This window comes from Hyperolius riggenbachi, chromosome 10 (genome assembly GCF_040937935.1).
Source record: "Hyperolius riggenbachi isolate aHypRig1 chromosome 10, aHypRig1.pri, whole genome shotgun sequence".
Taxonomy (NCBI): Eukaryota; Metazoa; Chordata; class Amphibia; order Anura; family Hyperoliidae; genus Hyperolius; species Hyperolius riggenbachi.
The window spans coordinates 237,332,596-237,347,048 of record NC_090655.1 but is presented as its reverse complement, the minus strand read 5'-3'; the positions used below and the strand labels follow the sequence as shown (position 1 = coordinate 237,347,048).

General features: G+C 42.6%; 1 protein-coding gene across 1 annotated transcript; it reads left to right on the top strand.

Annotated features, from left to right (window-relative positions):
* The first annotated feature begins 503 nt into the window (after positions 1 to 503).
* On the top strand, positions 504 to 13,127 carry LOC137534961 (gastrula zinc finger protein XlCGF57.1-like). The gene is made up of 5 exons (XM_068256704.1): positions 504 to 516; positions 4,660 to 4,805; positions 5,039 to 5,173; positions 9,555 to 9,750; positions 11,120 to 13,127. Exons 2-5 carry the CDS (start codon positions 4,710 to 4,712, stop codon positions 11,896 to 11,898), a joined length of 1,206 nt encoding a protein of 401 aa, XP_068112805.1. The 5' UTR covers positions 504 to 516; positions 4,660 to 4,709; the 3' UTR covers positions 11,899 to 13,127.
* Positions 13,128 to 14,453: the final 1,326 nt, after the last annotated feature.

The window sequence follows — 14,453 nt, the reverse complement described above, 5'->3', positions numbered from 1 at the left end:
CGGGGAGAGGCAGCGATCAGTGGGGATTGACGCGAGTAGAGGCAGAGCTACTGCACTAAGCTCTGCCTCTACAAGGAAGCGCTCCCTGCAATTTGCCCCGGGGATTTTGGGGGGTTTAATGACATTGTTCTGCCGCTGAAATGCTGCCTTTTTTGCAATGCTGATATTGCTAAAGATAAATGTCTAATAAAAAGATAACTTTTATAAGGCTTCAGACTCTATAAAATAATTTGGATAGCACTTTTTAACCTACTTGTTACTTTTTCAATTGCAAAGTGCGGGAAAATTAGTTTAAATAGAAGATGGAAAATTATCTCCCAGGAGGAAAACTCAAGTGAAAAAGTTAATTGTAAATGGGCCCCTGTCTTATTGGTTACAAGCTGTATTCGGTAGTAGTAATAATGCCTGCGATTCCACTATTCTCCACAAGATGGTGATCTTGTCCTTGCATTGAAAGACAGGAAGCTGGCGGTGAATTAGGAGGAGCTATAGGGAAGACTGGACGAAGCAGAAGAGGTAATAAGAGACGGCTTTATATACGGTATATGATATGAACAGTACAATTATTATGTAATATCAGTACTAGTATGTTTGTTGCCATGGCAGAGCTGAGGGTGAAAATGATGTCCCTCACATGTGCAGCCCCCTCTCTGTTTCCCAATATTCCCCACAGAGCCTTCTTTGTGTTCACCATCCCATATGAAGCCTCATTTGTGTACCCGATCCCCCATGCAGCACTCTGTGTTCATTATCTTGTATAAACCTAGTTTACTTCACTTCAAAGAACAGAAAAAATCTGGCACTGCATCAAGATTTCTTATTTTGTCAGTTTTAATTTCCATTCACGTACAAACAAATCCATTCCATGATGTCAACAATACCTTCCAGTGGCGTAGCTAAGGAGCTGTGGGCCCCGATGCAAGTTTTACAATGGGGCCCCCCAAGCACTCTATACATAGCAATTGATACGGTGCACCAAAACCTGCCAATGGCAACTACAGAGTCAGAGGTGCAAGGAAGGGATGGGAAACAGTTTGTTAATGATTACCACTATTCAAAGTATCTATAGAAGTGATTATTATGAGCACAGGACCAATAGAGAGCTAATACTGTAGTTGAGGGAGGGCCCTTCGGGGCCCCTCTGGCCCAAGGGCCCCGATGCGGTCGCTACCGCTGCACCCCCTATTGCTACGCCCCTGATACCTTCTACTGACATACCCTTCCAGAGTCCTGGCTGTGGGGCAATGTGGGGGCGGCAGCGGCCTGCCTGACGACCGTTTCGCTCAACGAGCTTCCTCTGAGGCTCCCTACATTGCCCCACAGCCAGGACTCTGGAAGGGTATGTCAGTAGAAGGTATTGTTGACATCATGGAATGGATTTGTTTGTACGTGAATGGAAATTAAAACTGACAAAATAAGAAATCTTGATGCAGTGCCAGATTTTTTCTGTTCTTTGAAGTGAAGTAAAATATATCTATTTAATCCATCTGAGCACGCAAAAGGTGATACCCTGTACTCTGATACCAGGAAGTGAAACCCTCCCTAAGGCGGATATCCACTGTGCCTACTTCTTTTTTCTTTCTTTGCAAATAAACCTAGTTTATACAACACAGTTCTGCAGCTCTATACAGAGTACATAGTTGGAATAACCTATCACTAGTCATGTCACTTACGGTCCTCTCAGAAGAGCTCCCAATCTAATCCCCACAATTGCTATCGTCTATTGTCCTACTATATAGATATTGTGCATTTTATATAGTACTTACTGACATCCTCTGCAGCACATTACAGAGTACATAGTCATGCCACTGTCCACAGAAAAGCTCACAATCTAACCCTACCATAGTCATAGTGTAATGTCCCTACCATATTATTATTATTATTATTATGTGTTTATATAAACATTTACATTTTCTGAAGCACTTTACAGAGTACATAGTAATTTCACTAACTGTCCTCAGAGGAGCTTACAATCAAATCCCCACCATAGCTATAGTCTATTTGAGAGCTAGTATGGCTGAGGTGACCCAGTGTGAAAGTCCATAGGAAACCGTTCTCCTATCACAGCACCCTCTACAACTTGAAGCATTCTAATTGAACTAATAGTGGGGCATATTATTAACAGAACATGAAACCTAGACATTTGAGAGATCATGTTTGCAGGATTTCCCTATGGACTTTCTCGCTGGCTCTTCTCAACCATACTAGCTCTGTCTATTGTCCTACCAGATTATTATTATTATTACAATTATATGGTACTGACTCTTTTGCAGCACTTTACAGAGTACATAGTCTGTTAGCAGTGGGGTCCCACAGGGGTCTGTACTGGGTCCAGTGCTCTTCAATTTATTTATTAATGACCTAGTAGATGCAGTAGTGAGCAATGTTGCTATTTTTGCAGATGATACAAAATTGTGCAGAATCATCAACTCTCAGGAAGATAGTGTCATATTGCAACAGGATCTGGATAGGATGGCTATATGGGCACATACATGGCAGATGAAATTCAATGTTGAAAAATGTAAAGTCATGCATTTTGGTCGTACCAATGGTCTAGCACCATGCAAAATAAATGGGATACAGTTGGGGACATCAAACTTGGAGAAGAACTTAGGAGTACTCATCGACAACAAGTTAAAGGTCTCCTTGTGTCTCTCAGCAATTTCCTCCTGGATGTCAGCTAGGTTCCTAAAGCTTAACCTAGACAAAACTGAGCTCCTGATCTTTCCACCCCATGCTGCTGCACCCCTCCCAGATTTCCACCTCACAATCGACAACACAACCATTCTCCCTACCTCCCAGTCCCGCTGTCTGGGTGTCACCTTGGATTCTGACCTCTCCTTCATCCCACACATCCAAAACATCACCAGAGCCTGCAATTTCCACCTCCGTAATATCTCCAAGATCCGCCCCTTCTTAACCCTGGACACGACCAAACTGCTCATCCATGCCCTCATCATCTCCCACCTTGATTACTGTAACTCCCTCCTTTCTGGCCTCCCCCTGAAACGCACTGCCCCCCTTCAATCAGTGATGAACGCGGCTGCAAGACTCATCCATTCTTCGCACCGCTCTGCATCCACATCTCCCCTTTGTGAATCCCTGCACTGGCTCCCTATCCGTTTCAGGATAAGTTTCAAGATTCTATGCCTGGCGTATAAATATGTGCACAAAACCTGCCCTACCTACATCTCTGAGCTTGTTCACAAGTATACACCAGGTCGCCTCCTCCGTTCCTCCAACGACCTTCGCCTCACCACCCCACGCATTTCACACTCCCATGCCCGCCTGCAGGATTTCTCAAGAGCTGCCCCCACCCTCTGGAATGCCCTTCCACCACCCATCAGACTTGCTCCCTCTTTCAACATATTCAAGCAAGCCCTCAAAACCCACCTCTTTATGATGGCCTACCCACCTCCTACCACACAGTAACTCTCTAAGGAATATTTAACAGCCCCCCCCCCTAGTGTTTCCACCCCTCCCTTTAGATTGTAAGCCTCTGGCAGGGTCCTCCACTCCCTAGTGTAATATGCAGGATCATGTGCTACTGTCCTATGACAGCCTGTACTTGTATTACTGGGCCTACCTAACCAGCCCATATTGCATGATCATGTATTTTGTACAATTTGTATGTATAACTTTGTTCTATGTGTATAACCCTATGTATGTCATCCTTGTATCATTGTATATATTTATTGTCCAGCGCTGCGTAATATGTTGGCGCTTTATAAATACAATAAATAATAATAATAATAATACTCCATGCCAAGCCGCTGCAGCTAAAGCTAACAAAATTTTGGGATTCATTAAAAGGGAAATAAAAACTCGAGATGCTAGCATAATATTGCCCCTGTTAACTCTCTAGTAAGGCCATATCTGGAATATGGAATTCAGTTATGGGCATCACATTACAAAAAAGATATTGCAGTTTTAGAGCAGGTGTAGAGATGAGCAACAAAATTGATACGTGGGATGGAAGGTCTCACTTACCAAGAAAGGTTAGATAAACTGGGTTTATTTAGTCTAGAGAAAAGACGCCTTAGAGGGGATCTAATTAACATGTATAAATACATCAGAGGGCAATATAATAGCTTGGCGGATGAGCTTTTTGTCCCTAGGCCTTCTCAAAGGACTAGAGGACATGATCTGCGCATGGAGGAAAAATGTTTTAGACATTTATTTAGGAAAGGGTTCGTTACAGTAAGAGTGATTAAGATGTGGAATGCATTGCCACAGGAAATGGCAAACTCTATACCTGCATTTAAAGGGGGTTTAGATGCTTTCCTTGGGTTGAAAGACATAATGGCTACAATTACTAGGTAATGCCTAATGATGTTGATCCATGGATTTTATCTGATTACTGAGTGCTTTTCTAAGTGCCAGTAATTGAAAATTGCTTGCTAATGTAATGCTATGTGTGATAAAAAAAAATCACTGAAGTGAGAACACACCCATGGCACTACTTTAGCAAGAGCTTTTCCAGTCGCTGGTGCTTAGAAAAGTGCTGTAGTGAACTACCCCTAATAGTACATGTTGCTAGGCAGATATTCTGGGAGCTGTAATAGAATTGATGATCTAAAGTGCAGGTAGAAACGGTGGTTTAACCAGAAAATGGTAAGAGTTGGATATGGCCCTGAGATATCAAGTTTTTTTGTCCAGATAACTGTCAGCGTATTATTCCTCAACAAGGAGCTTTATATACAGGTCACATGACCACATCACTGACGATGGAGGAGGACTGGAGTCACATGACCGAGAAGATATTAAACCTCACCCTGGAGATCATCTGCCTGCTGACTGGAGAGGTGAGGAGGATTCTGGGAGGTCACTTATCTGTGATGATAACACACACCTGATAAGTAAGGTGGATCCTGGGAGGGTCATGTAGTGCTACTTTTATCATACATACTAGACTGGAGAGGTGAGAAGGATTCTGGGGCAGGAGGAGGGGCTCACATGACATCACTGTTAGCTCAAAAAGGACACCAGTAAATAGAATTTTAGCATTGGCATAGCTCTTATGGATCTATCATTATAGGACTTTCCTCCAGTGAAGTGCAACAGTCAGGTGACCATCATGGTACCTCCATGTCACTTCTTGATACCGATGAGAAATAACAAGCAGAAGATTCTGGAAGTTACCTGCCAGATCACTGAGCTCCTGGCAGGAAAGGTGAGCAGTGCTGGCAATTTTTGTGACATTGATATTGAAGGGGTAACTAAATCCCCGCATTCATCGTAGACAGATCTCGTCAAAGGTGGACTAAAGGTGTATACGCAAATTAAATTTGTATTGGAAAATGTCTGACCAATTTTACCACCTCCATGTAGCCTGAGACAGAGTTTGAATACTATGAACAGATTGTGTAGGTAACTCTCATTCTACATAGAAGTGGCAAAATTGGATGTGTGCACCAGGTTTAAGGTTGGCTCATGACCCTACCTGATGTGTCCATGAGAGAGACCCAGTCTGACATTATTGCTCCTTCCTTAACTGAAGATAGATTTAAAACAAATAGTTTCACTTACTTGGGGCATCTGCAATACCCCAGCAGCCACCCTGTCCCGCGCCGGTCCTCCACGATACTCCGTTCTCCGCCGCCGCTCCGTTTCGTTCCTCAACTTGTAAGTTGAGGGGCCACTGCACCTGCGCAGCCCTGCCAAGCGTATCCTTTTTATGTGTTCCTGTCTGCAATACCGCTATTGTGGACTGGAACGAAAAGGATACGCGTGGCCAGAGCCGCGCATTGGCCCGTCCTCTGACATGGCTGTCCCCAGTACAGCACTGCTGTAGATCCCAGCGCTGTACAGAGTAAATAGACGTCTAACAGTCTCCAAGCGGGGATGCACGCTCATTGGCGCACGCGATCCCCCGCAAAACCCCGCCCCAGGACCTGGGGCTGCCGCCGCGTTCACGCCGATTAGCGGGGAGGGGTCGGCTAGGGGTTAAACTGCAAAAAATCTAAATTTTGAAAACCACTATACATCTTACATCTTTATAACCCTGCCTTACAACCCTATTTATAAGGCTACAAGTAGTGTAAGTTTAAGTTTTAAGTCTAAGGCTGAGTTCACATTGGTGCATTGCATAACGCATACATTATAGTGTGAACTGCAATGGAGACATACACATGGACATAGACTTAATAACAAAGCCTGCAAGCAGCGAGTTAGAGTAATGCAATCCTTTACAATGCAGTACTGTGAACAGGCCCACAGTATTGTATGGACAGTGAGTTGACCTGCAGAATTATTCTGCAACACAAATGAGCATTGTGAACTAGCCCTTAAATGACTTATGTTACTAGGGCCTGGATTCATTAACCACTCTGGGGGGGGGGGGGGGGGAAATAAATAAAAGAAATTGTGATTTTTATTCAAAATAAAATTACAAATAATAAAAAAAAAACCTCTGCAGCAGCGATCAGAGCCCACCAACAGAAAACTCTGTTGGTGGGCAGAAAAGGAAGCAAGACTCATTTGGGTGGTAAGTTGTATGTCCATGCAGCACACTGTTAAAGCTGCAGTGTGCTGAATTGTAAAAAAATAGCCTGGTCACTAGGGATGTTAAGCCTGTGATCCTTAAGTGGTTAAAGACTGTTACATCTATTATGCACACACAGCACGGGCTAATAGCATTGGCTGGATAGTGTAATGATTAAGTGCTCTGCCTCTGACACAGGAGACCAGGGTTCGCATCTCGGCTCTGTCTGTTTAGTAAGCCAGCACCTATTCAGTAGGAGACCTTAGGCAAGTCTTTCTAACACTGCTACTGCCTATAGAGCGTGCCCTAGTGGCTGCAGCTCTGGCGCTTTGAGTCCGCCAGGAGAAATGCGCAATATAAATGTTATTTGTCTTGTCTTGTCTAATATTAGTGCGCACACCCTGCATGCAGTCCTCTCAGCGCAGCGTACGCTCTTAACTTACGTGCAATGCTTCAAACTGCCACGCAATGTGCTCATAGCGGGACCGTAGCTGTCCACTAGCGTAGCCAATACTATACTGACATAGTAGCAGCCAGGCTTGTGGACTACTGCGGTTGTGCTACGGCCCTTCGCACTGCAGTTAGGACCATTGCGCAAAAGTTAAGAGTGCATGCTACGCAGAGAGGAGCGCGCACGTGCTAATATTAACCTGCACTGTGTGTGCGCGATAGATGTAACAACCTTTAACCACTTATGTGGTTTGAGATGGATTACCTACATCCCGCAGGACTTCAGGTCCTGCTCAGGGACGTACCTTAGATAATCGTCTATTGCGGCGGATGGCCGCCGCTTGCTCCCAGGCTTGCTGTTCCCATTAACCTCTTAAAGAGGAGCTGTTAGGTATAAGGTCTCAGAGAAAATAAACACATATATCAGTAGCTAAAGATTGGCTGTACTTACATTACATATGCATTTCACTGTCCACGTTTGTACTTCACAGAATTTTTATATAGTATTTGCAGAGAATGATGCTCCTGACAGCTCATGGCAGGTTCCATGTTTTTCTGTCTTCTATGAAGCCAATTGTGTCGTCATGTCCTGCCTGCTTCCTGATCACAGAAAAGCTTGTACTGAATAATACAGTGTGCAGTGAATATTAATTAGCCATGTGGCTAGGAACAATAGCTGACTCCTGCAGTGTACTCTGCCCGAGATTTATCAGTGCTTCGCGATTACAAGCTGCTGTAACGTCTCATTAGCAGCCGAGGGGAGAGCCCCAGAATGCTTTGCAGTATGGTATGCGGCTTGCGTCTTCTTAAGAATAACAGCCTTGCTGATAAGCACACATCAAAGGTAACTGAGATTTTTATCTTCACTAATTGCTTTTGGGCTTCCTTCTAAACTGTTTAACACAGGAGAATAGAGGTTTAAATTAGCTTCTGCAGCCTGACAGTTACTCTTTAAGGACCATAGGCTTACACCCCCCTAGTGACCAGGCTATTTTTTTTACAAATCAGTGCTCTGCAGCTTCAATAGCTTGCTGCAGAGCTATACAACGCAGCACACAAACTGATCCCCCCCCCCCCCCTTTTTTTTCTGCCCACCAACAAAGATTTCTGTTGTTGGGCTCTGATCGCTGCTGCAGGCTTTTTTTTTCATTATTATTAATTTATTCGGTTGTTTTTTTTTAATAAAATTGCTTAATTTTATTTAATTTTCCCTCCCCCGATGGCCAATTACAGCAATCCTCTCTCATAAGCATCAGCCTATGAGAGGGTATCTTGTTTGGAGCCTCTCCAGGGGACAGTCAAGTGACACGGCATTAGATCGCAGCGCTGTACAATGTAAATAGATGGCCGGTTTCGCCAACAGTCTGCTAGCGGCAATCGCCGCTGGTAGACTGATGACGGAGCCGAGCTCCGTCACTCAAGTGGGGATAGGCGCGCATTAGCAAAGCACTCCCCCAGGACTTGACGGCAATCCGCGTTAGGCAGTCATGGGGGAGCCACCTTGCGGCCACCAATTGGCGTTAGGCGGTCGTAAGGTGGTAAATTGATCTAAGTCCCCATATCAATGATCGCTGGCATCAGTGAGATGACTGCAGTCATTGTAATACTGAAAGTTACACAGCCAAGCATTACTTGTTAGCGTACTAACAGTACCAACAGCCAACAACAACCAACACAGAACATTTATATTGCGCTTTTTTCCTGGCGGACTCAAAGCGCCAGAGCTGCAGCCACTAGGATGTGCTCTATAGGCAGTAGCAGTGTTAGGGAGACTTACCCAAGGTCTCCTACTGAATAGGTGCTAGCTTACTGAACAGGCAGAGCCGAGATTCGAACCCAGGTCTCCTGTGTCAGAGGCAGAGCCCTTAACCATTACACTATCCAGTCACCGCTTACAATATCCAGCCATCTGTATGCACAGGAAGATTATGCATGATTATGTGGCCAAATAGAAGAATTACACCTACATAAATGTATTTTTAATATCTCACACATATGCAACATTAAAATTAACACCTTACCTCCCACACTCTCCCATAGTTACCCAAATAAAGTATATGCATAAAAAAAGACAATTAAAAAAAGACATACCTTAGGGATTGAACTTTTTTTAATATGTCAAGCGGGTAAATTCATTTTATTGTAATTAGTGATGGACACAAAATTGGAGAAAATGCACCTTTATTTCCACATAAAATATTGGCGCCATACATTGTACTAGGGAAATATTTTAGATGTTTTAATTACCAGGACAAATGGGCAAATAAAATTTGTGGGCTTTAATTACGGCAGCATGTATTATTTTAAAACTATAATGGCCACATTTTTTTTTTATTGTTCCCATAAAATGCATTTATAATAAAATAATTTATAGCAAAATGTATCACTCAAAGAAAGCCTAATTGGTTGCGAAAAAAACAAGATATAGATAATTTTGTTGTGATAAGTAGTGATAAATTTATTGGCAAATGAATGGAAGGAGTGCTGAAAGGTGAAAATTGCCCTGGTACAGAAGGGTAAAAACCCCTCAGTAGTGAGGGGGTTAATGAATCAAGCTGTATGTGACTATATGTTTCTCTGCCATGGTTTTATTTTCAACTTGACTACTTTGTGGATGTAGGCACAAGAACTGGGATATGTGAAACTTGAAGAAGAAGAGACGTATGTGAGGAGTGATCAGAGGACTACTAGAGAGGATGGACTGATGATAACAATTAAACAGGAAGAAGACGACACATATGTGAGGGGAGATCAGTTTCCAGTAGATGATGGAATAATGAGGACATGTAAACAAGAAGAGGACCTAAAATACTGGGGTAAAACTACCGAATATTGACACTTCTCTTATTCTGTTAGCTATATGAAAAGTAAAGTTGGCCATGCATACACCTCTCAGTCTGCCACCAGATCAACCACTAGATAGATCCCTCTCTAATCAAATCTGACCTATCAGCATGAAATGTATTGGAGCGCCACCCCCCAAGTGTACGTATCCATACCACCCCATGAACATCCCTTCCCACGTGCCCATGTGGCAGGCTCATTTTCCATTCCAGTATTGGGTCCTCGCCTCCTCCAGTGTGGTCTCACTGCGCCGCTGTGACGGGAGGGGGGCGCTTGCGGTGACAATTAGAAAAGACATATGAAAGGCCCATCTCCATTCCTCAGTAGTACCAACAAATGAGGAGAAGATACTGTACACCATATGAAAGGCCCATCTCCATTCCTCAGTATAACAACAGATCACCAACAAATGAGGAGGAGATACTGTACACCATATGAAAGGCCCATCTCCATTCCTCAGTATAACATCATAGTACCAACAAATGAGGAGGAGATACTGTACACCATATGAAAGGCCCATCTCCATTCCTCAGTATAACATAGTCCCAACAAATGAGGAGATACTGTACACCATATGAAAGGCCTATCTCCATTCCTCAGTATAACATCATAGTGCCAACAAATGAGGAGGAGATACTGTATACTATATGAAAGGTCCATCTCCATTCCTCAGTATAACATCATAGTACCAACAAATGAGGAGGAGATACTGTACACCATATGAAAGGCCCATCTCCATTCCTCAGTATAACATAGTCCCAACAAATGAGGAGATACTGTACACCATATGAAAGGCCTATCTCCATTCCTCAGTATAACATCATAGTACCAACAAATGAGGAGGAGATACTGTACACCATATGAAAGGCCCATCTCCATTCCTCAGTATAACATAGTCCCAACAAATGAGGAGATACTGTACACCATATGAAAGGCCTATCTCCATTCCTCAGTATAACATCATAGTACCAACAAATGAGGAGATACTGTACACCATATGAAAGGCCCATCTCCATTCCTCAGTATAACATCATAGTGCCAACAAATGAGGAGGAGATACTTTACACCATATGAAAGGCCCATCTCCATTCCTCAGTATAACATCATACTACCAACAAATGAGGAGGATATTTACACCACATGAAATGCCCTGAACATCATGGTTGCAGCCAAGGTGGGCCCATCTCCATGCCATGGCATACAAATGTCATTACTTTTCCCCAATTTTGTATTGAATTCAATGACTGGGCTTTTTTTGCACTGGTAACTACTTGGCCAACATATACAACTCCTAAATAAAGAAAGAGTATCATATGTATAACTGTAACATTTTTCCTCCAGTAGGGGGACATGACCTCAGGAACAATGTGGAGGAGCACCTTATGTCCTATCCATGTGATGCTGTAGAAGATAATGGTGTCACACAATGTTCTCAAGAAGAAACAACTATTACTGGAAATATACATCACAGGGGTCACAGTGCAAATAGAGGATTGGCTCCCTCTAGTGGTGAAAAGTCTTATGGAAAATTACATGCTGTCACCTCAGATATTGTTCCACCATGCCCCAGACTCAATACAGGAACAGATTCAGCTTATCTCAAAGAATCTACTTGTGGGAAAGCACATTTTGCTACACAGAGAAGCAGTCAGACATTTCCTTGTCCTGACTGCAACAGATATTGTAAATCTGAAGCATCTCTTGCTGCACATCGGAAGAAGCACTCAAACAAGCTGTTACTGTCATGTTCTGTATGTGGGAAATGTTTCACTGTGAGAGGAAACCTTCTTAGACACCAAAAATGTCATACAGGTGAGCGTCCTTTTCCTTGTTCAGAGTGTGGGAAATGCTTCACTCAGAAAGGAGATCTTATTAGACACCAGAGAAGTCACACAGGTGAGCGACCTTTTCCCTGTTCAGAGTGTGGGAAAAGTTTCATTCAGCAAGGAGACCTTATTAGACACCAGAGAAGTCACACAGGTGAACGTCCTTATTGTTGTGCAGAGTGTGGAAAATGTTTTGGGCGGAGGGCATTCCTTATTACACACCAGAAAATTCACACAGTGGAGCGGCCTTTTCCCTGTTTCCCTGTTCAGAGTGTGGAAAATCGTGTAGTCTGAAAGGTAATCTTCTTAGACACCAAAAAAGGCACACAGGTGAAAGGCCCTTTTCCCGTTCAGAGTGTGGGAAAATTCTTTTGTAAAAAAGTATTCCTTCTTGCACACCAGAGCGTTCACACTGGAGAGCGGGCTTATTCCTGTTCAGACTGTGGGAAATCTTTCAGGCAGAAAGCATTTCTTCTTACACAGCAGGGGAATTCACAAAGGTGAGCAGCAGTTCAGAATGTGGGAAATGCTTCAGGCTGAATGTAGACCTTCTTAGCCACCAGAAAATTCACTCTTGTGAGTATTTTTTTTCCTGTTCGGAATATGGGAGGCATTTAAAACTGAATGGAAAGACGAGGTATTACTGTGACGGATTCAAAGTGTGAAAATGTGCACAAAGGTATGATTCAGGGTGCCCCCAGCCTAACTTAAAAAACAAGAAATATTCTGTCAGTCCAAACCAGTCACTCTCTGCTCCACAGGAAAGGGTTGTTTATTTATCCTTTCCTGGAGAAGGGTGCAATAAACTTCCCTTGGTCTACAAGAAAGGATAGCGACCAGGAGAGTCCAGGGGACCAGAACTCCAGACTCCCCTTGTAAATTCCTTTGCTGACCAGAGATACATTACTTCACGTATCTTGATAGGGAAAATGACTTATAATTCTCCTTGGAATAAAACAAAAGTCATTTTACTCAAATAATCAGTTTTCCATAGATTATCTGATATGCAGTAGATCCAAACTGGGGGTTTCTGAGCCACAAAGCTTTTGTCTAGACTTCAAGTAAAACAGAGACTGCCAGGAAGACATGTATCATTCTTTGGCAGGGTCTGATCAACTGATGCCGAGATTTGACCATTTCAGGTATTTCATATTATTTTCTGCCTGACATGACAGAGGGTGGAGCTGGGGCATGTAACAGAACTGCCCATCTCCCATTACCATCTCCACCCTCCAGCGGAGAAAGAGTTAAAACTGTTGGACGCCGGCTGTGAGAGGAGAGCCCCAACCAGTATCCATATTCCATCAAGGATCTAGGCTTTCCATCATTGGACTATTACACACGGCACTTTAGATCTTCTGTTTGGACTTACCATCACAAAGGGCACAGTAATGTGACACACAACTCAGACACTATACTCAGTATTTTTCACTTTTATTGCTTTATTTGTGATGTATCAATCTGTTCCATTTGTATAGTTAGATAAATCATTATTTTATTATAAAATAAATGATTAAAAATCATTTGTCTAAATGCTTGTTCTGAAACCCCTGCAGAGTTCCCCGCTTCTCTGAAGAGAACGTTGCCATAACCGTTTTTATTAATATTGTTATATTTTGTTATCTCTAGGAAGGTTGTTGAATTAACCCTTTTTCCTACAGGATTTAGCTGGAGTTAAATTTGCGTATTTGCAAGCTTATTGCGAATTGGTGGCAGCGGCCCAATCTCTATATGAGATCGCAGATTGTATTGAATGTACATACAATCAAAATTGTACTGTGTGTGGACTCACCAACCAATCCAAAAGGTTTCTTTTCCTGCAGTGCTGAATGCCTTCAGGATACCCTCAGGGTCTAAGGGTTAATGATAAACTGCGGTAAAGGGAACAGTAATTGAAGGGTGACGTCATGCTTGCACAGAAAATAAATCTAAAAATACATTAAAATACACACTACCATGAACTGCTGGGAAACCTGTTGGAAGCAGAGACCAGAGTTCCCCTTTTTGGCACATATGACCAAAGTCAATTTTTAGACTCACGTAAAATAAAATTGATTGTATTAAAAAATCTAAAATATTTTGTTTTTGATTAAGAAAAAACCACAAACCAAAATGATTTTTCAATTTTTTTTGATAAATCACTGATTAGGTGTGTTGGAAAAATAAATATGAAAATAAACTGTTTAATTCAATCACTAGTTTTTGAAATGTAAAAAAATTGTTCATAAGCATATTGTATGTCAGTTCAATTTCCTAAATGATTCAGCCAAGTGTAAAAATCAATTGGTTGAAGCGCCATACGTACAGTGAGTTGTAGACACAGCAACCTAGTTCTGCTGCAAAAAACACTTACAGAAGTCTGCTGTAATTACTGGATAAGGGCAAGCCTGGCAAAGCTCTGAGAATAAAACCTTTTTCTGAATTCCAAGCCACATACAGAAAGATTCCCCTCATAATTCAGGATTCAGAGGCATTCCACATGCAAGAAGCAGAGACAGAGCAACAGCAAAACATACTAATCAGCTGGGAGAGTACATAACAGCATAACATACTACTGTAATCAGCGGGAAGAATACGCAACAGCAAAACGTGGTAATCAGATGAGATTGTAAGCAATAGAACAACATGCTAATCAGATGGGAGAGTGCGCAAAAGCAGAACATGCTAATCAGATGGGAGAGTATGCAATAGCAGAACATGCTAATCAGATGGGAGAGTACGCAATAGCAGAACATGCTAATCAGATGGGAGAGTGCGCAAAAGCAGAACATGCTAATCAGATGGGAGAGCACGCAATAGCAGAACATGCTAATCAGATGGGAGAGTATGCAATAGCAGAACATGCTAAT